The 26,146-nt window shown below is 33.8% G+C and overlaps 1 protein-coding gene across 1 annotated transcript in view; it reads right to left on the bottom strand.

Annotated features, from left to right (window-relative positions):
- pcm (pacman) overlaps positions 1 to 26,146 on the bottom strand; it is a 33,364-nt gene that overhangs the window by 6,000 nt on the left and 1,218 nt on the right. Inside the window, exons 3-28 of the mRNA XM_068774276.1 lie at positions 24,991 to 25,043; positions 24,294 to 24,454; positions 23,729 to 23,893; positions 22,437 to 22,719; positions 21,701 to 21,861; positions 20,368 to 20,472; positions 19,888 to 19,942; positions 19,092 to 19,173; positions 18,269 to 18,461; positions 16,495 to 16,668; positions 15,850 to 15,961; positions 14,619 to 14,797; positions 13,896 to 14,062; positions 12,774 to 12,923; positions 11,567 to 11,634; positions 10,698 to 10,912; positions 9,609 to 9,738; positions 8,473 to 8,600; positions 8,007 to 8,188; positions 7,070 to 7,265; positions 6,541 to 6,800; positions 5,924 to 6,067; positions 5,096 to 5,177; positions 4,262 to 4,336; positions 4,112 to 4,173; positions 472 to 598 (exon numbers count right to left, since the gene is read on the bottom strand). Coding sequence (XP_068630377.1) covers positions 472 to 598; positions 4,112 to 4,173; positions 4,262 to 4,336; positions 5,096 to 5,177; positions 5,924 to 6,067; positions 6,541 to 6,800; positions 7,070 to 7,265; positions 8,007 to 8,188; positions 8,473 to 8,600; positions 9,609 to 9,738; positions 10,698 to 10,912; positions 11,567 to 11,634; positions 12,774 to 12,923; positions 13,896 to 14,062; positions 14,619 to 14,797; positions 15,850 to 15,961; positions 16,495 to 16,668; positions 18,269 to 18,461; positions 19,092 to 19,173; positions 19,888 to 19,942; positions 20,368 to 20,472; positions 21,701 to 21,861; positions 22,437 to 22,719; positions 23,729 to 23,893; positions 24,294 to 24,454; positions 24,991 to 25,043 — 3,709 coding nt within the window. The remainder of the gene's footprint in view (positions 1 to 471; positions 599 to 4,111; positions 4,174 to 4,261; positions 4,337 to 5,095; positions 5,178 to 5,923; positions 6,068 to 6,540; positions 6,801 to 7,069; positions 7,266 to 8,006; positions 8,189 to 8,472; positions 8,601 to 9,608; positions 9,739 to 10,697; positions 10,913 to 11,566; positions 11,635 to 12,773; positions 12,924 to 13,895; positions 14,063 to 14,618; positions 14,798 to 15,849; positions 15,962 to 16,494; positions 16,669 to 18,268; positions 18,462 to 19,091; positions 19,174 to 19,887; positions 19,943 to 20,367; positions 20,473 to 21,700; positions 21,862 to 22,436; positions 22,720 to 23,728; positions 23,894 to 24,293; positions 24,455 to 24,990; positions 25,044 to 26,146) is intronic.

Raw genomic sequence — 26,146 nt, 5'->3', positions numbered from 1 at the left:
TTAAAACGTAAATTTTTAATATCTGTACTGTCAACAGTAACATTTCATAAATCGTTTATTGGCGCCATCTAGTCAACTAGTTAAATAATAATAATACACCGCCACCTAGAGCGTCTTTATTGTATCTTTAGCTAGGTATTAATAGGTAATCAATTTGTAATAGTACTAATCTCGGTCGAGCAATTGCAAGTGGCGTGCATACATTTCTGTTAAGTTAAAATGTAATGAAGAATTATTTCCTTTTTCGTATTGAACCACCCAAGGCAATGCACGCTTTTTTTCATTTCGGTCATCTTGTTTGTCACAGGGCACCCGTACAATATCATAACCAGTCGGATACTTATAATATAAAGATATTTTATAACAAGTACGTAGTAGTAGTAGTACTTTCTTGATCCCAGAATCTGACACTAAACTTCTAGAATTCATCAACTGTTTGCAGTGGAATAACAAAGCAGAATATAGAAGCACCTTAATGTTGCTGTTGGTCCACTCGTTGGGAAAGACTTGCGGATACTGCATTTGCTGAGGTTGTTGTGGCCGGTTTCCGCTAGACGACGGATTGTTCTCTGTACGCCAATTCTGCTGTTGTACTGACCTGCATTCATTTAATATAACTTATATTTAAAATATATTTTATTTGCAATGAACTTTCATATATTGACCACTTAATATAAATTTTCGTAAAAAGCTTTAGGCATTTAATTTTTATTTTAATACTTGCGCTTTGCAAATGTATTCTTCATTTTTTTTCAATTATGGAACTATCAAATAATTAATAAAGGCGACATTGGATCCAGAAATGTGTAAAAAATAATTAACATTTTAATAAGGTAATATTTAGTTTTGTAAGCCTAATCAGCGTGTTATACATTTATATATATATATATATATATACACAAACACATACATACATGTATATATAACAAATAAATCTAACAAATATTTCACTTTCATATTACTTTTAGTCTACTTATTTGTTTGTTACACAAATTATATTTTATGGACGAAAAGTCAGTTTTAGACAATTTTTAAAGTTTTGATTAAAAAAAATCGCAATAGTGCCAGACTTCGCAGTAAATGTTTTTTTTTGCTCATTGTAAAGGGGAATGTCCACAAGATACGATAATACCATGGTTTATATTTAGTTGAATATAGTGTAGTTACTAAATAATTAATTTTTCAAGAAATTAAATATGAAAAAAGTTACCACTTCTTACTCCGTGATAGAGAATTGAGACTTGCAATCATAGGTCGCGGGTTTGATTTCCGGAGTACGATCCTATATAATTCACACTTCATGATTGATTACATAAGGTTGCCACCACGCATAAACAAGTTTTCTGAGAATGGGCAGCAGCGCCCTCTGCGTACCATAACATCACACTACGATCACCAACCCGCCCGTAAAGCGTGGCGAGTATGGTATATCCCCCCATAGATATCTTAGGGGGTGGCCTATACCTTACAGTGGGCGTCAATGGGCTGAAACGATGATAAATGAATCCCTATTCAGTGCCTTGTAGATTTCGAAACCGGCAAAGACGCACGTATAAAAAATAAAGGAGTTCTGACTACTGTAACGTTTCATACCATGACCGTAATAGGAACGTGCCAGGCACGCTTTGCTCTACCATGTCCGTTAAAACGGATCGAAAGCGGTCTGTTTGCAGTTATGATAACCAAAATCAAATTTTAGAGAGCATGTGTTCTTTGTAAAAACCCTTCTGTGTTTATTGTGGGCTTTTCTCAGATCAGGAAGCGTTTGGAGCTCTCGTAGTCCGTCTCGTAAATGTAATTTTAGTTTGTATCAAATTAGACTTTTTTAGCATTTTCTGGTGACGTCACTGTATGTAATATACTAATGAATGAATAAGTAATAACAATATATGGGACTATGCCCTCTAGACTGTCACCAACCAACACCGTTTCGTTTCATGCACGAAACGTATCGGCTGCGGCAAAGATTATCGTGATATTTAGTTGCCGCTCCGTGCACGGTCTCACAGTCCCATACATTTCTATACAGAGAATATTTTTCACCTAATACGTTCCTACAATAGTCCTATTACGGTCATGGTATGTTACGTTATGGTGGGCAGATCTTTAAATGCAACTTTATTTGTATTAAATACAAAATGAAGCCACTTCATTAAATATAGCCTTTGACTTCATTTAAGCATACTGGATTTAAGACTAAATATAGAATCTTAATATTATATATACAGGGTGTAACACAACCGGTGGATCAAACGTGATAATATTTAAAATTACTTAAAAGAATTATTCAACTCAATGTTCTTACATATATGCTTTTAAACAACGATGATTAACTGCGGTTACATGATGGGCTTAACGGGTACATTGTGTCATGAAGTTATCTGAAGGAATGGAATATTAAAAAAAAGCATATATTAGGGGGTGAAATGGATAGCTATTGAGATCCCCTACCCCTGGCCACGTTTGGTCGTGTTACATTCTGTATATGTATGAATATGAAATTGCATTACTTATTAGTGTGTAAATAAGCGATAATTCGACTGTAAAATTTTAATTACGAGTAAATTTTAAATGATTTGAATACTTTTGGTAGAAAAATTTAAAGTCAAGAACAATAGTGATCGATCAGCAAAATAAATTATTGCTAGACTAAAAAGTATGCAGTATAGTAATTATTTTTAATTATATATTTTTTCGTAATATCATACCACTTACTAAATGGTCTTTTGGACGCAAGCTAATTGATTTGGCAACACAATATGACATTGGCATCGTTTTAGTATATTTTAAGGTTGGTTAAGCATATTGCGAATATTTTCTTACCCCGTAAGTAACTTCCAAAAAGAATCTAACAAGCTGCTTGAAAATTAAACGTTATTTTAAAATACAAGTTATGTATAAGTTTGGCGATGTTATATAGTGGCGAAGTTTTGTCATAAAACTAAATTCGTAAATTGTTAACTTTTTTGCTAATAATGATGTATTTAGCTTAGATTATTACCATAATATAAACATTAGACAAATTTAGAAATTGTTTAGATTAACTATAACTTAAATTTAAGGTATGACAGAACAAAATATAATAATTTCAGTATGTCCAACTTTATACAAAAGGACAAAAATGTCAATTTCTTTGCCCTTTTAGCAATTTAAAAAATACAAGTTCTAATGAGTAGATAACTGTAAAAGCTTATTTGGTGTATTTTTTTATAAAAAATTCAAATTATTTATCTGTGTATTGACAATATAGCAAAGTAGCGTCTCCAACGACACAAAAATGAAACTAGTAAGAACTGTTATTGTCTATCTTCTAATACACATATGAATCCTGAAAAATGACCGTGGCAGACCGAACATACATCGACGCTTTTGAAATCACCTGCAAGGTGATGGTGCTGGTGAAGGATGCTAAGCATACCGTGGACAGTCATGAGAACCAACAAATCTGTTCTCGATCAACTCTGTTTAAATTATTGGCTACTTCGGCCACAGCACGGAGGCAACCAAAGTCTAGATAAACCGGTAGTCTTAGGAAAAGTGGAGAGAATAAGATGATCATAAACCCGATAAGCGGACCCTGTGTGGGTCGGACCTCACCATAACGAAAGTACTTAGAAAAGCTGGTCAAAGAGACCTGTGGTGGAAATTGGTCGGATCTTCGATCAAGACTTTCCAGAAAAGTCACGACCTTTCGCGATGATTTAAAGATCAGAGAATTAAGAATCTACCGATATATAAAAAATGGAAATATTTATACTAAACTGTTTGAAAATTACATATTTCTAAAAAGTACTGCATACCAGAAATGTTCTTGTATACATTTTGTTCTCATGTTGTTTATAAATATATTTTTAAAATGAAAATATTATGATTTGCGTTAAACTTTTGAACTTTAGATTCTATTTACTATAATATCAAGCAACGTTTAAACCATACCAGCCTAATCAGTGTGATGTTTTTTTATGGTATTCTTACAAGTGTCATTGCTCACTTTTTAAAAAAAATGAAATTATTATATTTTGTTCTATCACTCCACATTTATTTCCCACAGAAAGACTTATGTGTTGTACGATGTTAATGAATATTCAAAATTAACATATATTGGTCTTACTTTTGAGGAGATCCGGCATTCTTATTGTCAGCTTTGCGCCAATTGTTCTGTTCGGTCACCTTCTGAATATGATAGTTTAACACAGTTGTAGTGATAATAAATGTGATCTAAAACAGTAAAAGTATTTCCAACAAAACAATGTTAACATACCTTATTATTTTTGTTGGCATCTGAATCATTCTCACTTATTTTTAGAAGACTTCGTAACAAATCTGTAGCATTATCCTGTAAAAAATAATAAGTTTAAATATACAAAACCGATTTAGGAGTCATCACGAATATTATATCAGCCGAAAGACATCCACTGCAAGGCATAGGCTTCCTTCAAAAATTGCTAAGATGATTGGTCTCGGGCTTCCCGGAAGTAGCGACTTCCCACAACATTAACTATTTGTTTTTTTAGAAATATTTACAAAATATGGACAGATTAAGCATTACCTATAAATCATAGATAATCTATAACGTTAAAATAAATATATAATCCAAAGAACAAATTATCAACTTGGGCACTAGCAGTTCAAAATGCTAAATGCTTTAGAACTCGAGCAGGTCTTGTAAGTGTAGTGTAAAGGAATCCTCTTACATCCAATAACTTTATTTACCAATTAATTAATATTATTTTATACTTTTGATCATTAACAATGATATATTTGATATAAACCAGAATCTAATTTAGTTTCATTATAATGGAATACCTTAGAACACTTGATTTCAAGGTCTCTAAACTCATTTCAATTTAAGATGAGACTACAACTAATTTTAGTGGGTTTTTGTTGTCGCTCACAAATATCTTTTAAACTTAGTAGCTTTGTTACCTAAGAGTTAGATGGCTTAAGACTGTACTTATTTCAAACGTAAGTTATTGTAAATAGGTCCAGGCTCTACATGTGCAAGTAATAAATACAATAATTTAAAACATAAAATTAAATCGGTAATACTCCACCTAATTTAAATAAAAATATGTTTAGACATTATTATACTCACTGGCGGTCCACCATTTTTAAAATTATTCTGGACTGCATTGCTACGACTCTCAACAATGGGTGTTCTGTTGTCTCCAGGGGGACTAATGGCATATACATGGAATAAAAAAGGTTATAATATGTAATGTTATATTTGTGTACATACCTTAATATATATAGTAGAGGTTATTGGAAATCAGTAGTCACGGCTTTTGGCCAACACTATTTGTAGTCTGATAACAGGTTTTGTTTTTAACAAATATTTATTATTGGAGTAACAAGTAGTATTGTTAGTAGTATAAGTTGACAAGTTATATTTATATTTATTTATTATACTGTCACATCATCAAAGTCATCATATATAGATAGCGAATAGACGACCACTACTAGACATAGGCCTCCCTCAAAGATCGCTACGGTCTCCGGCCTGCAGTACATTGGCCACCCGCTACCTTTACTACACACACTTGTCACATATGACTGTTATCTACTATATATTACAACAACTAAATCATAATTAATAGTGGAATTCTTATGCTATATGGTGCACCACAGCCTAACTCATACCACAGCGCATATTTTAAAAAGAGTACCAATTTTTTGAAGAGTAAATGTTTAAAGAAGTTGGTGATATCTGCTTGCAGTGTGGGTTTGCACTTCACAAAAAAATATAGCAGAGATAGGCCCACTTACCACCATCATCATTTTAGCCATAGGATGTCCAAAGCAAGTCATAGTCACTCCCACATAAATTTGTCCACCTTAAGGGAGGATGCCTTTTGCTACTCAAGACTTTATGTCAATGAAAACATCTGAAAATGATGGAGAAGAGGAATATGTTGGAACTGACCTATAGCTCGCGAAGGCAGATCGGTGTTGATCTCGACGGAGTAACGTGGGCGCATTCATTGCATTCCACTCTGATGGCTCCTTCAGTTTCGTATTTCTCAGTTTACGTCCATACGAAATGTTCAGCAAATTTGTTGCTTGCATCCTAGAGTGACAAAACAATAAAAATATTAGTAATTAGCTGTCTCCTGCCTGCTTCGCATAACCAGCGCTGACTTATGTGAGTGTAATAAAAAAAAAAAAACTATTATTGTGGAGGCAAGCGGTTAGACGGGAGAAGCGGAGATTGGCTAGAGCCACACGAGACATTTGAGAACAGGCGGACAGGTCTTAATATCGGTCCTACTACCGCATCTATAAACACCTTTGGCTAGAAGGACGCGGCCACGATTGACAAGACGCAGGCAAGATATTGGAGAACAGACTGCTTGAATTTTGTTTAATTACCCCGCCCACTTTTCATAAAACTCATGAAGTGAATAGCACTTGCAAGCATGCTATAATTATCACTTGAAAATCAATTTACAAGACGCAAACGAGAGATATAAGAACAGATGGGTTGACTGCGCGCACAGGTGGGTAGTTGATGCTAAGATAATGTAGATGTTAATAGCTCACCTATAGAACCTAGGCTCCTCGAAGAGGTTCTCGATCATGCCGCCCGGGAATGGTTGGTCGAACATGACCTGGTAGGTGGGTGCAGAGTTGATCTTGTCGGCCAGGCGCACGGTGTTGCAGTCGGCGGGCTGGTACACTGCAGTGATGGTGCCTCGAGCGCCTGTCGGCACGCTCGTGTGTCGTGCTACACACACCACGCGGTCGTACAGCTTGAAGTCTGCTCGTGCGTCCGCCGCTGTGTTGCCCTCGTGTAGCTCCGACTGTAAACATGCTGCTTTTTTACCTGGCCAATTTTGCTAGCATATTCTCTGTTACGATACACAATTCATATCGAACGATTTTACATCTTTACAGGTACTTGGAGAATCCTCCGTGCCTCGTGAACATTTGGACCAGAGCCATATCCAGCTCGATTTTCATATACAACTTGACCAGATTATTAGTATGTTGAAAATTAATAAGAATATGTTTTATAAATTTGCGGACAGGAGATATCCAATTAATAATTTAAGTCCCAACAAAGAAATACCTTATAAAGCAAATTCCATTTGACATGTAATGTTAATGTGCGGCCTGTATTCAAGTGTTGCAGCTGTTGGTCGAGGTCAGCCGCTAAGGCCTTCATCTCCTCGGGCTCCAAAGCCTCCGAGCCGCAAGGGCGACGGGCCGCTCTGTTGTGACTTTGGTTCTTTATCCACGCCACCAAATCTTGAGGTTTCTTCTGTCTGAAAATTTGAAAAACAAGTCTTTCTCTTTTAAGGTTTTCACATAATATATTGCATGTTGTAATAATAAAATATTTCTACAGTATCTTTAAAAAATCGAGTAATTGTTTTTAAATAATTTTATTAATAAAAACACAGCATCAATTATTCTGGATTCCGTACATTTAAACCAGAAGTAGTCTTTGTTTTTTTAACATTGCGTTAACTATTAACTAAAATTACAAACAGAAGGTAAAATAGTGAAACATTTGGAAATTAGAAAATAAATCGCAAAACGAAAAACTACTAAACGCCCAAAAATATTATTTTTAAATTGTAAAATTAATTAATTATAGAATACATGACAAAAATTCAAATTGTCTTGATCGATCTAAAACTAAAAAATAACAAAAAAAAATTAACTAATTGAAAACAAATTTGTACAACCGATGTAAGCTATGGATTATTTGTATTAAATAAAATAAACAATTTTTAGTAATGGAAAAATAATTATTGAGTAAAACGTAATTTTGAGGCTTCAGCAATAATATTTTGTTATGTCGATGATCAGAATTAAGCTATGATAAACATTGATGTTACCCAAATCTTAAAAATTCAAAATTTTTATTTTTTATTTGTGCTTGATTTCAGCTTTGACTACACAACAAAAAATATCATAGACAGTCTTGTAGGTTTATCAAATAATATGAAGTATCTGAAACACAGACTTACAAAAAGTTTTAGTTAACTGTTCATACATACCCAACTTCTTCAGGCCAAAGTTCTTCTTCGAAGATGATATTCTTATCGAAGTGATGAGGTAGTTTATCGAACACTTCTGGGAACTGCTGGGCGTAGGACTTAACCAGCTGTATGCAACGCTCCGAGTACAGCCAGGAGTTGCTCACGGTGCACCGACGTGTGTATCCGGAGATCTCTTGATTCTGCCATAAAGAACTTACGTTAGCCCCATCATTACAAAAAACTAAAGATGCGTTTACATGTAACCATTTTTTAAAACAGTGAGCAAGTAACTAACTAGGTATTAATTCTTAATTTTTTTATCGTCGTTTTTATGGAACAATGGTATACATCACTGTTGTTGTTTTCTGGCATATTTAATGAGAGCAAGAGAACCTCTACTATGCAACTAACAGACGTATGTAAACCCATCTTTATCTAGTTCGCACTAGATTGTAATTAATTAGTTATTAAGATGTACACAAACCTTCTTATTAAATTTGAGATTCAAGCCTATATTCAATTTGTTCAGGCTTTCGGTTGGCAGATTGTTCCTTACTCCCAATACCACAAGCACAGTGCCCGTGATCCGTGACAACATTTGAGCCGATATACCTGTATTAGACAATATAATAGATGATTATAAATTTACATAGTACGCATGGTCTCCGTATTAAAACCACGCTATACACACGAAACCATAGAATGAGAGAGAGCATGAACGCCGCAGTCGCGAGAGTTATGGTCGGACTGACGGAATGGGATGGGTGGTCTCTCCCCCTGTCTTGCTACGCCGATACCTAAGGGTTTAGCTGTTTTGATAGCACTATACTAATCAATCGTTATTACAATCTTAATCCAAGCTTAATCCCTTAAAGCATTGTATTTCAAAAGTGGAAATGATACAGAGCTAACAAAGAATATAAAAAAAAACTCTTTTGTATAACTAACAAATAATATCCATTAACACACTATCCAACAATCTTTTCCATAAATTTATTTGAAGCGTCTAAAAAAAAAAATTAAAACTTCATTTCTTTGTTCCGGTAGACTTAATGTTCAGTAAGTTAAATAATATCCTCAGGCTGCGGATTTTATTACTGCTTCTTCTCCACAATTATAACACCTTGCGGTGTAGAGTTAAAAATAAAATAGATTAAAAAAATAACTTGACAATCAATAAGAGTTTTGTTGAAAATTTCAATGTTGAATAAATGAATTTTACATAAAACAACTTTCATAGTACATTATTATCGAGAAAAAACTTTAAAAATGTTTATAGAGTATGTAATGTTTTGGACCGAAAAGGTTACATCAGGTGCGTGAGAAAGTTCCTTCGTATTTTATATGAAAATTCAGAACAGGTTTTTACAAAGATTATTTTTATCTAACTGTAATAATATATTGATACCATTTCTTTTAATGATTTTTTGTCGTCATGTGGGCAGTGACATGATGCCAATAGTGTACAAATTTTTAGTTTTTTATACAAAGTAATTTTGTCAGTCCTTGCCTAATAACTTACACTTACGAATGATGAACCTAACAGTTACCTCTTCCATTTCTCAGCTCAGAGGTTACAGAGATATCCTGTGTTTGATAATAACAATAATAATGTATTACCACAAGAAGCGGCTGCGTGGTTGGCGGAGCGGTAGGGGCTCGCGGAGATGTTGCAGTTGGGTACTGGCTCGATGCTCTCACGTATCGACACCTTGATACGCCCGCTGCGTATCGCCTCCGAGTCTACCACCTGATGAACACACATGATATCTATTTTAATAATTACATTTGAATTACCACCGCAGCAGGTTTAAGCTGGTTTTTTCCCAAATAAATTCATACAAAAATCCGTTCTGTTTATATGATTTTTTTATGGTGCCGATTATAGTACATCATCTTAAACTGTGTTCAATTGAGAAGTAAATTAAATAATAAAGCCTGAAATAATTTCTTGTTAAAAGAGAATAATCAGCTGATGGACGCTGGCTCCCCCAAAGATGGCCACGATGATTTGTGACGATGTGTTGCCCGCATCCAGCTACTTCATGCGACCGTAACTATGTCGTTGGTCTACTTATTGGGGAGCCTACCCACGCCGCGTCTGCCAGCTCGTGGTCGCCACTCGATAACCTTTTGGTCCAGTTCCTAGCCATCGGTTGCACGAGTGATGCGCCCCGCCCACTGCCATTTCAGACGAGCAATTCATCGAGCTAAATTAATGATAGTAAAACTCCGAGCATAGCCCTCTCCATTGCTCTCAGGGTCACCTTGAGACTTCTTCAGTTTATATATCATCACCGGCAACACACTTTAGTTACAACCCTTCGTCTTCAAACATTACGGTATTTTGGACGTGTTATAACTTATATTGATTTGAAATCATATAATTGTCACCGTTAAATCAATGTATATTTATAATTTCCCTCTATCTTTCTTATATTAGCATACTTATTTTTCTCTCTCTTTCAAACCATGTTATTAATATAATAAATGTAAAATTGAGCAATATTGAAAATTGACTGTCATATTTGTAAGCTCTAGTGGTGAAACACATAACGCTATTACTGGGTTTTATTATACGAGATCTGGATTTACCTACAATGATACAACAATGGTTTATTACTGTGATGGTTCTATTATAATGTAACAATTTCATTACACAATCTTCTTCTCACACGTGATGAAAAATAATTATTTAATTAAATTCACCGTAGCTAAGCATCCATAGTATTGTCCCTGGGTGAGCAGGAATACGTTATCCCCGGGCGGGTAGGCCTCCTGTGGCGTGCGGTACTTGGCTGGTGTTTCAGAGACGTACGACGAGGCCTTAGGTACGACAGCCTGCAGCGCGTAACCGCAGGCGATATCGCACCACTCCGCCTCCTGTACCATCCTCGTGTTGTCCTGGATTATATATTTATAACCTGAAAATATAAATTAATTTATATTAATGTTTCTTGAACTTCGGGATGTCGCTGACGCATCCATCAGCACCAGACCCGTCATGGTGGTGAAATGATGATGATGAATGAATCTTGGTAACGTCATAAGACGTTAGATGCAGGCCCCTTCCTACCTGTCCTACTGGAAATCTATAGAGAAGGCTGTGTTCAGCAATGAACGCCCTAGGGCTGAAATGATGAAGGTTTTCAATTTCATTTTATTATTAATAGCACAATCAAGTTTTGTTTACAATTCTTATTAATTTAATATATGCCTTCTCTTAATTACAGCTTAAGCTCTAATAAAGGTTTTCTTAATAATTCATCGGATTTAGAATAGTTTTCTTTTTTAAATTAATAACCAGATTCATTGCGAAGTACATAAATATAATGGCTGGGATAATTGTGTATTTTTTTATATTTTCATTAAGGCATCTAATTTGACGTCCATCATAATCCAAAAAATTATTAGGACGTTATCAAGCAAAATATACCATAAATCATTGCATTCATAATTTGCATTGCTTATTTTTGTACAGTCAATCGATAAATAAAGTGAACAGTTTGAAAACCTTTTTTTTAATGAATTACGACAGATCTAAAATAACTCATATTAATTTTAAAACTTTTTAATACCTTTAAGATTAACAGCATGTATGAGTATGTTCACATCTCCCAGCTCTATACCCAGTCGATTCATGTTGCTGAAAATAAAGATTATTAATTAATATATAATCGTTAATTTAAATCAAAAACTAAAATAAAACACTTTCCTTTTAGCTGCCGGGTATGTTGTCACATAGAAACAATCTTAACACACACAGATATTTATTGAAAATTATATGACAAGAGAATATTTTACACCATAGTGTAAGGAAACAGACATGGGGTTTTTGAGGAGTTTTAATAATAAAATCTTAATATAAAAAGTTTCAATAAGATGATTTTGATATTTAAGATGGCTTTCATATATAATCGAAATAAACGCCTAATAAGTTGTAATATAATTTTATTGAAAGATGGGTACTATATAATAAATTCCCCGCTGAATTAGAGTCAAACCAGTACATGTATGTATGAAAAGAGAAGTTTCAAGACCTGTCTGCGGAAAAATCGTCATGACGAATTATGTATGTATATAGTATACATATATATATCATATTACTCTTCTTCTATTATGTGTTTATAAGTAAATATATATGGAGTTATAATAAGTATAGTATTTATGTAAGTGTTTGGTCATATAAGTAATTAACTTGTATTTAACGTTTGGACTACATATTATCTACCACTCTTGGTTCGACTTGCAGAGTCAAACCAAATAGCATTTAGTCCGCCATTACAAAAATAAATAATAAACAATACTTCATAGGATTATTTTAATTAAATGTAAACAAGATTCAAATGTCAAACTTTATATATTAAGGTACACAAAACATTTTTTTATGATGAAATTATAATATACAAGGTACAGATACATATGAAATTATCACACATTTCAAAAAATATCTGGCTTTAAAAAAAATAAAAAATCAAATGAATAAAAACTTTATTCAATAAATTGAACTAAACGAAATTCGTGAAAATCAAAATTGTAAGATCAATGAACGACAATCCGTTTTTTGAGTACTCTAAGGTCACTTCATATTTCACGTAGATACTTGCTCCCAATGTTTTGCCTATTAGCACGAGTCTATCTCGAGGTAAAAAAAAAATGATGTCATAGACAGATTTACTTGTTAACTATGGCTCTCGAAATTAGAAAAATCGTGTATGCCAAGGGGTTAGGCAAGGAAATGTAAGAGAAATTCTTTGTATGCAGATTTGTGAATTCAATACTTACTGTTCAATGACAGTAGAACGTTCCGCAATCCACTGTTTGTGCAGATTGCCAGTATTAGGCTCTGTGGCGTAAAAGGCCTGTCCATTCACATCACTGTTTTCTTTGTCTACATGGTGCAACCGGACCTTCTCACTTGATACAGATATCACTCTGCAAATTAAAAAAGAAACACAGGAGGTATAGTTATAGGTGTAAAAGCTTTAAACGGCATTCTAGGCGGCAAAGTTTATGAGTTCAAATAGAGTGCAAGAGAACAATAACTGGATGGATATCATGAAAGTAATGATGATTCATTTAAGGAATAACGACTCTATAATTATGTAAATAGCAGTAAAGGATACAATGTGTTATTTAGATGGATAGTTCCCACATCACATTCATGCGATGGACTATGACCCATAATCTACCTGCTTGGTAGCATATGACCCATACACTACCGGCTTGGTGGACTATGACCAATACTCTACCCGATTGGTAGACTATGACCCATAACCTACCTGCTTGGTGGACTATGACTCATATTCTACCTGTTTGCTGGACTATGACCCATACTCTACCTGCTTGATAGCCTATGACCCATACACTACCGGCTTGGTGGACTATGACCCATACTCTACACGCTTGGTGGAATATGTAACCCATAATCTACCCGCTTGGTGGACTATGACCCATACTCTACCTGCTTGGTGGACTATGACCCATACTCTACCTGCTTGGTGGACTATGACCAAAACTCTACCCGTTTGGTAGACTATGACCCATAATCTACCCGCTTGGTGGACTATGACCCATAATCTATCTGCTTGGTGGACTATGACCAATACTCTACCCGAATGGTAGACTATGACCCATCATCTACCCGCTTGGTTGACTATGACCCATACTCTACCTACTTGGTGGACTATTACTAAGGCCCGCAATCTGCTCGCGCTATAGATTATAGTCTGCACTCTACCCGCGTCTTGGAGTATGGTCTGCAATCTGCCCACTTCGTAGACTATCGACCAGACACTGCACCTTTGGGGAACTCTATAGTAAATTATCGCTCACACACGCTATGAGTCTTACAGACATCTGCGTCTCTCGTGTTCTACTAGTGAAGAATAAGTAATGCAAACTTACTTCGCTTTCACGAGATGAGGCCATCCAACCCATATCACTTTTCCCAGCAATTGACGGGCGACCTCCTCCACTGAAGGTTCCTCTTTTTCTCGTATGATCTCCACAATCATATTCTCATTTCGTGATGGCGTATCAAATACTTTCACTTGTCGTTTCAGCAACTTTGTCTAAAACACAAAAAAACAATAGTCATATACAGGGTGATTGGTTATAGGTGTAAGTGTTTTAAAGGTGCGAATTTGTTGTTCATTTGCTGTCAATTAATATATGGTATACCCTCTGCAAAAATCAATGGTTCCATAAATAAATAATGTAATGAAGATATAGCAAGAAAAATCGTTTTTCAAAATTCTGAATGCTACATATCAAAATTAATTATTTGACTTTGTACTGCCTGAAGTTATATGTCGCAATCTAGTAGAAAACAAATATTATTGAAAGATATTTCAGAGCTTTTATTTGAGCAGTGGTAGCACAACGGTGAAGGACTGAGACTTGCGATCTTAAGGTCGCGGGTTCGATTCCCGGGATATAACCTCATATAATTCACACTGTGCATTCATTATATAGGACTGCCACTGTTCAAATACAAGTTTCGATTCCGGACAGGCATATACAGTTTTCTGCCGCAAATCGCACAAAAATTAAAAAAATATACATATCTATGTGTATACTTAGATCACTATAAAACAGTTATAAAATATAAGGTCAATAAAATCTTACCTGATACTTCAAATGTCTCATGGTAGGAAAGCCTGGATACAACAAATCACAATTCGTATTAGGTAACATTCCTCGCTTTAATTGATTTTCTGGAACTTCCAGCTCCGTCCTCCACACAAGCTGTTCTATGGCGTGGTTCTCTGTGACCGGTGGATAGTACGCTGGAGCAAGCGCCACACCTGCAGAATATCAGAAACATAAGTAATATTAGGATACAGAGTATGTTTACACACAAGATGGCAAGACGACCCTGACAAGGTCTTCTGAAAATGCTGAATACAGGCCGCTTGCAACTGTTCTTTTTTCATAAATCTTTCGGGCAGTCTCATTAGGGGACTTCTAAAGGTTATATTTATCATATATACATACATACTATATAAAAATTACTGCTACTGAGTTATTTTTAAGCGTTGAAAATAAACAAATTCTATTTTCAGCGCTACAATGTAAATAAAAATTTAAATATTGAATCTCTACTAATAAAAAAAAAAAAACGAAACATACATCTTGATTTGACTATAATACTAACAAGTACTAATTACTTTTAGCGAGATATATCGTCACCCCCACCGAATAAGCCCGTAATCTCAAAAATCTAATTTTAGAGGTTAAACAAAAACCGATTTTTTTAAATAACTTTCACTATATTTAACTCACAAAGTTAATTCATATATCAAATGAAATCCCATTTTTTTCTACATCCATGTATTTAATTTCTGTTTATATATTATGAAAATTATTTGAGTAATTACCGAAAATATACTTTACTGGAATTAAATCTAAATGTTTTCGAGAGTAATGTGTTTTACAATGTTATTCGTGCGAATTTTGTATTGATCGTCATCAATTAATGCTGCAATATGATATTATTCACGTATACATTTTTGCCAACACCGCAATATATTTTTTACCGTTTTTTTCGAGTCACATTGGCTTAGTTTGATATCGTAACTTAAAATACTCGTATATTATGGTAATGAGACGTTACCGTAAATATATTCATAAAAAAATACAAAAATAGCCATTGATACCTATTACTGAAAAATTATCGAACATTTTACCCGCGAATAATATCGTATTTGCTCTTACGATTCCACTTAGATTTATGTTTCCTTCATTTTACATAAGAAAAATCACAAAAAAAACACAAGGTGACGGAATAAGCCCGCAATAGCATAACACGGCTTCAAATAAATCAAACTAAATATAAAAAGAAAATCTTAATACGCACCTAAATTAGCTGGTGACCAGTTATAAATCAACATAGGTCCGTGACCGTTTCTCTTGAGTTCTTCTTCCGTCAGCCGCTGATAACACGGCGCCATAGCAGATAGTAGATTAGCCTGTTGACAATTTGTTTACATTTAAAGATTTATAATACATACTACACCTATACAGTTTATATTTAAAAATAAACATCAAAAATAAAAACTCAAAGAAAAATAAATCAATCTCGATCTCAATTTAAGTTTTGAATTTGATTTTACACTTAGGTTTTACAAAATATATGTAAAAAAAAATTAAAAGAATGTAACATGACAGAATTAAATAGCAAGATTGTGTAACAGAGAATTCTGGACAGCAATTGATTTTACATTCTGCTAAATATTTTTTACTCATATCAAGTTTGATTTATAAAGTATAGCTTCTATAACATCAGGTTTTTCCTGCGTACACATGTGATTACTTTTATTTAAGTAGAAAATAATTTGATTATTTTTTTAATCTTATACAAAGGGTCGCCTTGTTAATTTTATCCGGAGATGAAGGAAGAAATCTATGGGGGGGGGTCTATATCCAGCAGTGGATTGCTTACAGCTGAAATGATGATGATGAAAGTGTGAAGAATATCTTTGAGGTGATTATGCAATCTTACCTCATCAATAAACGGAATAAGCACAACCGCCTCCCAATCATTCCGCTTGCCATTGAGGTCTGTCTCAAAGTTGATTGGGTAATAATGCACTATGGGCGAGTCTTCATCCGTCATCAGATCGTGGAACGGAGTCGGCAGCAGATGCTTGCTGGCTGCGGGCAACACAGCTAATAACTGAAAAATAACATACATTATTTTTATACTTATTAAAACATCTAACAACATACTCTTATACAGACTTATGAAATAGAAAATTCTGCATACTATGTATACAGTTCCTTTTAGTCATTTATCTATACAGAAACTGATAAATTATTAATAACTCTTTTTTGTCCTGGACTGTTAGTGCTGTCCAAATGACATAAGGGGATAGTCCAATCAACCAATGGTACATCAAACTTTAATCCCTAGTGCTGTCTCACTCGCACAGTACCTACCACACACAGACCTGTTCACTCACCCACTAGTCGTACTACGCAAAATATATAAATACTTAGAGGATCAAGAACCGAATCGACTGGCAACATTGAATACAGTGTATTTGTATACGTTCGACGTACTTTTACTCAACGACCTATCTCCTACAGACATTACAGGCTGTGGCAGGGCCTAGAGGGCGCCTAGTCTAAGACTAATTCTACCAGATTGAGAGGCCCTCTGCGCTCTTAGATCGCTTCAGGGGATGCTCCATAGAGTGACTACACATAAGGGCCCCCACGAAGGTGTCACTAGCAGGGAGGTCACTCTTTGTTAATATCCACTTAGAATTGCGACCACAGGGGGCCTAACTAACCTAGGCTTGGACGGTTGCTATAGTCTGGTCTGACTACAACAACTTCGAAAGTTTTAGCGCTATTTAATATGATCTGTGGGGTTTAATTTCCTGTGATATATGATTTAACTTCGTTTTCTAAGAGACCGGTTGTTTGAGTGGCTAAGGTGACAGTGTGCAATGTACGCGATTTTTTTATTCTTTCTATTTATCCCTTAATCTTTTTAATAACGGACTTATTTTTTAGGCGTTCTCTACCAGCCAATTGACCATTATTGTCGTCGCATCGTCCGGAAACTCGAGTACGTGTCTCAGTTTCAGGACGATACGACGTTTGAATTTACCGGATGTTATTGTATCGTAGGTGGCAGCACCTACAATCAATGAATAAAAAATGAATTGGAGTTCGTTTTTGAAATGGCAGCTGTTGGTTATTTTAACCTAACTTAACAATATTAACATTTTAGTAAACAATCCCCACACACACATGTTTAGCTTTTATTTTTAAAATTATAATTGTACCTGCCACTGCCTAGATCATAATAAACAATTTAAAATGTACAAAGTCGAGTATAACAAAAGTATTATTACACTTGAAAAAAAGACATCAAAATCTGATGTTGTTAATTTATTTAGGTGGCGTTAATATAACAAAGTGTTAATTTTTTTTTCTATTGGAATGAGACAGACCATTAGCTTTTGGCAAACAAGTCTGCAAGGACAGGTAGTAAACAAAAAATAATTTTAATATGAAATAATTCGAATTTTGAAAACACTATTATATAATCATTGATAGAGTACACCATACATTAATTGACGGCAAATAACCTCACCAACCAATCACTGTGTATATATAGTAGGTATTATAACAAATCTAAAAAAATAATGCTTTAGTTAAAGAAGTGCAGAGTTTCCTAAAATAGGAATGATTAAAATAGAGATGCTTAGAATTAGTTTTATTATTATTGTATATATCTTATATGTACCAAAATCATATCTCACCTGTTCAAAAGGCTTAAAAGGTTCACCGAGTTCGAAGTCGATTTTAAGATCCTTGAAACCTTTGATATCCGAAATATACGGTGCGTAGTGATGTGGGTAATACCAACACCAGGACGGGCAGCCCTTGTAGTAATACCAGAGGTTCCATTGTATTGCCCGCACGTAGCCCTCCGCTTGATCAGCTAACACTTCGCTGAAAATGTATCCACCTTCGTTATTAACATATCAGCGATAGGATGTCCACAGCTGGTCAAAGGCCTCCCTAATAGATTTCCAAGAGAACCTGTTGGAAGCGGTCTGCATACAGCGTCATCATGTTCGAGCATGTTTCGAAAAGAGATTAGCTGACTGATATTTCACTGTCGCTATTTCAACCACAGGACTTCCTCTGTGGAAGTAGGCTTCATAGATGTCGACAATAGAGAAATTTTCTGCTTATGGGCCCAGAGCTAAAGGATTAAACTCTTGTCAAGTCCATTTTGAAATGCCCCCTATAATAATCAAATTCCTCCCTTGTGGGGGCGTGGGCCCCGCGTTAGAAATACTAGTATAAATATAAGGGGAACCGGAAAGTAATGTCGTTTAAAGTTAAATAAATTCACACGACTACATTTTTAACAAAGAATTTATTTATAATCAACAATTTATTCAACTTCGTTATCAACAACCTTTTGCCATCTAGTATATAAATTTTTAATGTCGGAGCGGTAAAAATCAATCAGTTATTCTGTAAAATATGACGACAGAAACGACTTTCCGGTCCCTCTGATAGAAATAAATAAAATTAAATGTCATTTAATAAAGTAAAATTTAATATACTCACTCAGTAACTTTGGAGTAATCCAGTTTGTTCATGTAATAGTCTTTCTTGTGAAGAATAAACTCTATCTCCATGTTTGCTTCCTCTGTAATTATATTTAATTGGTTATTTTGAAAAAATATAAATTAAAAAAAATTATAGTCTTCATTTTTTAATATTATTGGACACGGTAATATACATTTAAATAGTTTCATAATAATAAACAAAAAAGTACAATGGGCAGTCTTATCACACGAGGCAATCTCTTACAGTCGACAGAGAGAATGGAAACAGTAGAAGTATAAAAAGTATTGTACCTTTATTTTCTATGAATCAATGAATTATTTAATTAAAACCAACAAACAAAAATTACAACTTCACCAGTGGATCGTATAGCTAAACAGGAATCAATACCTAATGAAATCTATAGGTATCTTCAAATTGTTATTAAAAGAAATATGTCTCATTCTCTTCAGTTATAATAGAATCCGTGAATGTTATAAGCACGTACTAACAAAATACATAATACAAATTTATTAGGAAACCATTTATGAAATTCAAAACAAGCTGTATGTTTTCTTTTAGGGACGTTATCAGATATCGGATAAAGGAGGGAGCTATGATCAGAATTTATAGACGGAGATCTGTAGACCAAAGTAACTAACAGGACCCAGCGCGCATACTGAATATGATATCGGAGTAGGGAAACCAGCAGTGGTCGTCTTTGGACTGAAATGGCGAGGAATAATGATTTTGATCATTTGTAGCCTGATTACGTTGAGAATGCCTAGAATCATTTAAAAAAAAAATTGGGACTTACCGTCACTTGTTTCTTCATATTCACCATCATCATTAATATCCAAGTCATCCACATACTGCAATATAAATTATACATGGTATTATTGAATAGAACAAAAATATTTGATATTGAATTGCAATAATCAGTCAGTCTGGAAAAAGCAGTCGTATGGACATGACTGTTTTAAACTAAAAATTATCTTGAAGTGTGTAAAATTAAATTTGATATTGGTTTTAAATTTTTTATGATTGTACACAAAAAAATGCAAGGCAAACAAAGAAACTAACGTAAACTTAATTTTAAGACGAATATAAATGATTATATTGATCTACATATAATAAAGATATTTTGACTTTGACTTTGAAACTAATGAACATGAATGGTTCCGTATGGAACAACTACTTTTATTTATTTATGTCTATTAGACTGTCAAAAATTTATATCTTGATATACAAATCGATCAGGCTGCTGACACGAATAATAAAAAAAATGTATAATTACCATCTCTTGCGTGGCATTGATAAGCGCTTGCAATTCATCATCGGGTTTGTTTGCCTTTATATCTTCTATGTTAACATTAAATGTGTCATCATTGTTTGGCTTGTACTGAAAATACACATTATTAAATATTTTTCACAAGAAACGTTAAATTTTTTAATTTTATATTTTACTAAAGAATGACTATTAGAATTTGTAATTCACGTCTGTTTCTTCTGATGTTTCAGCTGTTAGCCCGGAGAGATTCATTGGAACTGAGTTCACAATGACATTCACAGTTCACAAGATACCAGCTCTACACGTGTAAATGTGTAGTATTGTGTATTTAAGGGCTACTCGATAATAAAGGTAGAATACAGATACTTCCTCGGATCGCCCTTGCCGCACTCGAATCGGAATTCGTTTGAATTACGTGGTAACGTCTGTTGATGCCGTAAGGTTCTCAACAGCCACCAGGAGCCGGCAGATGAGGCCCTGGTACGCTCCTACTATGTGGACCAATGATATAGTTAAGATTGCTGGATGTCACTGGATGCAGTCATAACAAGACCGGTCATTGTGGTGATCTTTAGTGGAGGCCTATGCTTTGCAGTGGGCGTCTATCGGCTGACACGATATTTATATATTTGTGGGATCGAAAAGTATGTCGTTTTCTTAAGTTAAATTCACACGGCTACATTTCTATTCTAATCAACAATATATTCAGCTTCACTATCAAAAACCTTTTACTACCTAGTATATAAATTTTCTTGCATGAAAAATGCCGGAGCGATAAAAATCTATCGGTTTTTCTGTAAAATTTGTCAACAGAAACGACATGATTTTCTGGGCCCCACTACTATGTTTCTTCCAGTTAAATTTTATATGTAGCATGCATTGTTCTGTTTTGATAAATTTTTAATTATTATTTTTTAAACAGTTCATTGTAAAAGAATACATAAGATTTAACAATTTATAATGTATACATTACAATATCAACCATGTAAATGAGTCAACAAACCACGTTCCACACATTTCAATCAACTATAAACTCTTGAATTCTATAATAAAAATTATTTAACATACTTTTAATTTTCGATTTAAAGCTAAAAAAGAAAGATTTAAAATATGTTGTGGAACATTATTGTATATGCAAACACTGGCTCCGTGAAGTATTTTTTAAGTTTTTGAAGATGATATTTAGGAGTTATGATTTTTTTTATTGTATTTATCATGTGTCTGCTATTATTACAGAGACAGAGGTAATTTCTTAAAACTATTACATACAACTATGCAAGACAATTTTTTGCTGGCTTAGTAAAATCTTGTACACAAATGATAAATGAAAAATATTTACCTCTTTCCGTTCAAGTGCATTAGGCCTCCTTCCAGTTTTGCCTTCAAAATATTTTAAGTCAGTATATGTATCTTGGAACTTCTCCTTGTCAATCTTAGCGAGTTCCTGCATGAACACCTCGAACCTGCCCAAATTAAGATCCCCTGCCTCATTTATATACCCTGGAAGAAAAGATATGTCAAGTCACAACTACCCTACCAAGTATAATTTTTATACAATAACAATTACATTATTTTTACTTTTAAAACACAGAGTGATTCATTATAGGTAGTTATAAAACCAGCGGACGGTTTAATACCAGAGTACTAGCTCAGACTCACAGAGTCCCCAAATCGTCACTTAAATAAGTTAAACAATAGAATAATACATATATATTCTTGTATAACTTTTTTTAAAAAGATGTCTTAAATTTATGAAACTTGACTACGTATAAAACCTATAAATGTATAAATATATATAGCATAATTGAAAAAAATCTTTAGAGCTTTTACATCTATTTTCAATCACTGAGAAATGTTAAATTACTTTTTTTTCCATTGTCATAGGCCAATAATTTCTCACAGTACAAACTCTGCAGAGACAAATAATAAACAATAATTATTTTTTATATTTAGTAATACATATTTCGAAAACACTTTTTCCTACTATTTTATCATTACGTTATTTATTATTTCTAAACCTAATTAATATTTTTAAGTAGATTAAATTAAAATATTTACTAGATTGATATACTCACCATCTAATGTAGGCAACACTGTCATATATGTCCTATATAAAATAGGTAATGCGTCATTACCTATATTCATATTGGGTAAATTAGGAATAAAGTCGTTGCCCACTAGGAACCCCATCAAGACCCAATCGTCAACTATTTTCTCTATGTCATATTCAAATGGCAACTTATCTTTAATATCTATAAATTCTTGTGTCAAATATTCACGAAACAATGACAGATGAAGAAGATAAAAATTAGTTTCTTCTGGACTGGTTGCACGCTGAGTAGTTTTGCCGAATTTTACCTACAAATAAAATTTAGCTACACTGGACTTTAATATCTGGTTGACATATTTATAAATATAACATGATCAAAGATTTCATAAACATATGGGGGCAGCTTCAATTCATACATCATCATTTTAGTTTTCAACGTCCACTGCTGAACATAGGCCTCCTCAAGAGATTTCCATTGCCCGATGGAATTGGCTGGCATTCAACGTCTTCTGAAGACTTTAACACTGACTGACTGACTTATTCACTTTGGGGGTGGATGTATTACGTTGGATTTTCCATGTGGCCTGCCATTCCCTTAGCTGCCTACTTCAACTTGCAAATTGCTGAGCTACATTAGTTACTTTAAATGCATTACTAATAGAGAAATTAGCAAAAGAAACAATTTTGGGTTCAAAAGATTATTTAACTTGTCGTTTTAACAAACTAAGCAGATGTTAGTCACAGGACTATTGCAAAAATACTTTCCCTTACTTTATTCGAAATTGTTTTTATCTAATAAACCAATATTCCTATCAATATTTTTTTTGAACATTTTATATAACAGATATAAAACTAAAAACTAATTAATATTAGATATAAGGAGAATAAATAACTAAAAAAGTATACATAAATAACAGTTATAAAAATGTTTCAACACCTGTTAACTGCAAGATTGGCATAAGTTCACTCATTGTATAATCTATGCATGTAACCTCCTACGAAAGTACAGGTTTATCAATAATTAAATAATAGGTATTGTGTTTATCATGTACATAGGGTATAATGTTTTAAATGTTTTGTATTGTTCTACTTTTTACCTCTGTACTACTCCAGATTGACTAATAAAGAATGCCCACAAGGCATTAAGTCCACCATTTTACGAAAACTAACAACTATTAATAAATAAATATGTAATATCAATATATAATTACTTTACAATCTCCTAAAAACAAACCTAGGTCGAGTAGGTAGGAGTGTTGATAATATTGCAAAATTAAAAATCAATGCAATAATAAATTAATATAATATTGAACTCACCTCTTCTCTTAGAAGCGCGAAATGTGGTTCATGCGTACACATGCCCAACATTATAAGATCAGCATCCAAACCATATAAGCAATGTCTTGTGTTGGGATCATAATCAGGTTGTGAACGACTCCACCTGATATAGTCCATTATCTTATGCTCACCTTCACCGGGAGTCTGTAAGTAAAAACATCCATAAAGTGGTAAGATGTTGCATTTATATTACAAACTTGAAGAGTTATCAACAAAAGCAATACCACATGCATATGAACACGCTCCATGGTGTATGATGAACAACAAGATACACGAGTACCTAAACATAATAACAGTGACTGGATATTAAACACTATAAGTAACAAATCAAATTTCTCACTTAACCTCTAAGAGGTTAAAGAGTGACCACATTCTGTGATTGTTTTTTAGTAAGACATTGGTCTCCTCCATTAAAACCCCGCCCATATAACCTATTTGATTATAGCATTGCAACTGATTGCATATAATAATAAAATTAAAATTAAAAAGTTAACTCATCATCTTCAACATTTTATATCGTATTAGGTAATAAGCAATTACATACCTCATGTCCCGAGAGTACTACTTTAACTTTTGCCCAAAGCGAGTCTGTGGACATCTTTTGTTTAACAAAATATCTTAGTTGTTCATGTAAATTTGCCATGAAAACTGTTCCAGGTGTAATGCAATTGCTATCAAAACGTTTTTCAGAGGGAAGTACCTCTCCTAAAAACAAACATAAGTATTTACATTATTAGACCAGTATAAAAGTTAGATACATAAAATATAACTTGAAGTAAAAAGCAAGAGATTGAATAAGTCGCAAAAATCTTTAAGAACCAGACTTTCACTGTTGCTCAAGTGTCATTTTCAGATTTCGTGAGTTCGGAGCGATAGGGCTCAAAGAGCGCTTAACCCAAGACCTGTTTTAAGGTAACAAACCTTGAGGACTCTCGACAGCTTCAGGCTGGTTAGTTACACTGGATTGGGAGGCCGGCGCTCTATAGTAACTTGGGCTGCAACTCGTCGCTAACACCGACTTAGCATTTAGTTACTGGGTCCTCAGGGAGCCGAACATTGACTTAGTCTGTTGCCATTGTTTGTCTATTAGTACTACCCTTTTGGACACTATTTGCTCTGGGAGGATAAAGTGACGGAAGAAACTCCAGTAATGCTTCTGTCTAGTAATATGGGGGGTTGACTTCCTTGTGAAAATAAACATAAATCAAGAAATATTGACAACATACAGAAGAAATTATTACCTTTCTCCTTTGCTTCCTCCTCTAACCTTTCTGCTTCTCTTGCAGCTTTAAATCTGAATGAAAGTGTTAATATTATGATGTGAATATTGTAAAGATAATACATTCAACATAAAATATAGTAATAATATATTAAAGAAAATACAACCATGGGACTCCAATTAACAAAAATCTAGTAACTTTTTCCATCATACAACAACAGTAACAGTACATTTAACTTCTAACTTTTGTAACACTCTCATGGTAATTACAATAGACCAAATTAAAATTCAACTTAACCAAATAACACACCCATATTTTTTATAAGCAAGATCAAATGCCAGGTACTATGTCAACATAGTATATTAAATTTACATAGTATTACTCTTGAATTTTAGTTTACATACAAGTTTATTTTACTTTCAAAATATTTTGTATATTACTATTTTATTTCCAAATAGTATTATAAAACTTGAGTTTTAAACTTCAATTAGCAAGCTTAGTTTAAATAGTAGTTTATACTATTAAAATGTAAGGTTAATTTTGTATGAAAATAAGCCATCAAGAGGCCCAGTTTAATGTTATTGTAATATGTAATAAATTTTTTCATATGGGATAATAACTTGTAAAATATGTTTTCGTTATTTCAGTATATAGACACCCATTGCAAGGCCCTACCCCAAAGATATCTATTGGACATATACCATTATCATCATGCTTGGCAGGTGGGTTGGCAATTTATGTGTTAGAATAGTATGCTGAGAATAATACTGCCCATTTTCTAGTAACTTGTTTGTGAGCAGTGGCAACCTACTTTAAATAATGCACAAAGTGTGAATTATATAAGATTGTATCTAAGAAATTGATTCTCATATGATAGTAAAGCTCAATCCTCTACCACTGGTCTATCACTGCTAAACATTCATTTAATGTGACTACTTAATTTGCGTTATCACATTAACTATAGTTTGACTAACTGCAACACCATGGCATACATGAACTTGGTAACAAATGGTGAAGAATGAAGTATCTCCTACTAAAAAGGGGCTGAAACACACTAAATGAAAAGGAACAAATCTGCTTATAGTCTAAGACTGCAGATAAGCATGGACAAAACAAATATAGTGCTACTATACATAGTAAGTGCTTTAAACTATTTTGACTGCAAGAAAAAGTTTAA

The sequence above is a fragment of the Battus philenor genome, unplaced genomic scaffold, assembly GCF_028537555.1.
Source record: "Battus philenor isolate CCGP_79_NKW_IND1 unplaced genomic scaffold, ilBatPhil1.0.hap1 SCAF_7, whole genome shotgun sequence".
NCBI classification, from domain to species: domain Eukaryota; kingdom Metazoa; phylum Arthropoda; class Insecta; order Lepidoptera; family Papilionidae; genus Battus; species Battus philenor.
This window is presented reverse-complemented; position numbering and strand designations above follow the sequence as displayed.